Below are 893 nucleotides of genomic sequence, written 5' to 3' on the forward strand. Positions count from 1 at the left end.
CACCTACCTATCTATTTTTCTCCCCCTTTCCCCTCCACTCCCACACACGTCCAAGGTCCCAGAAATATCCAGCCAGGTCTCCCTCCACGTACTCGACAAAAAAATGTTTACGTCGTCAGAAACACAGCTGGGAGACGACGGATGTGGCGGTTGTGGGGGGGGGGGTAGGAGGAGAGGAGGAGACTAAGGCAGGAAGATAACCCATGTTTTAGAGACAGGAGATAAAGGCAACAGACGTAGTGGAGATTCGCAAGTCCCAAAGGGAGGAGTGAGCCGAGTCGAGAGGGATAAGATGCAAGTAGGATGCTGGACGGAGACCAAAGGAACCCAAGGAGGTTATAAGGGTCGGCTAAGGAACGATGTCAAGAGATTACACCAACTGCAAGTTTGCCATTGCGGGAGGGAGAGGAGGGGATAGAGGAATGGATGAAAGCGCTGGAGAATCATCCCAGGAGGATCACAGACGCCTGAATCCTTCATCCTACGAACACATCTAGATCTTCGGAGTCCAATCGTGTCTGCGAGACCATCACCTAGCTACCCAAAGACCATAACAAAGATCTCGATTTCCAATCAGCCCGGGATGGCTCTGCGAAGTTAAATTACTACTTCCGAAAATCTCGCTAATAGCCGCGAACCATCAATTCGCATTTAATTCCGCCATACCTAACCCTCGTGATGATCTGGCCCATAGAAAATTCTTCCACAGAGGTAATAGCGGCACGGCCTGTAACCCGCGCTGGGAAGAGTCGGTGTTGATCGGCCGGACAAGGTGAGCGTGAGATTCGATCCTTTTCAGGCTTTCTTTTCACTATTATCTTTTTTATTGATCTCTTAATGCTTTTCCTACTTTTCTTTCCTTAATCTGGTCCCATTTTCTATCCTCTCACCCT

At 49.3% G+C, this 893-nt stretch overlaps 1 protein-coding gene across 1 annotated transcript in view; it reads left to right on the forward strand.

Moving 5' to 3' along the window:
- LOC119592914 overlaps positions 1-893 on the forward strand; it is a 118,074-nt gene that overhangs the window by 2,621 nt on the left and 114,560 nt on the right. The window contains exons 4-5 of the mRNA XM_037941805.1: positions 235-381; positions 695-772. Coding sequence (XP_037797733.1) covers positions 235-381; positions 695-772 — 225 coding nt within the window. The remainder of the gene's footprint in view (positions 1-234; positions 382-694; positions 773-893) is intronic.

Source organism: Penaeus monodon, chromosome 31 (assembly GCF_015228065.2).
Source record: "Penaeus monodon isolate SGIC_2016 chromosome 31, NSTDA_Pmon_1, whole genome shotgun sequence".
Taxonomy (NCBI): domain Eukaryota; kingdom Metazoa; phylum Arthropoda; class Malacostraca; order Decapoda; family Penaeidae; genus Penaeus; species Penaeus monodon.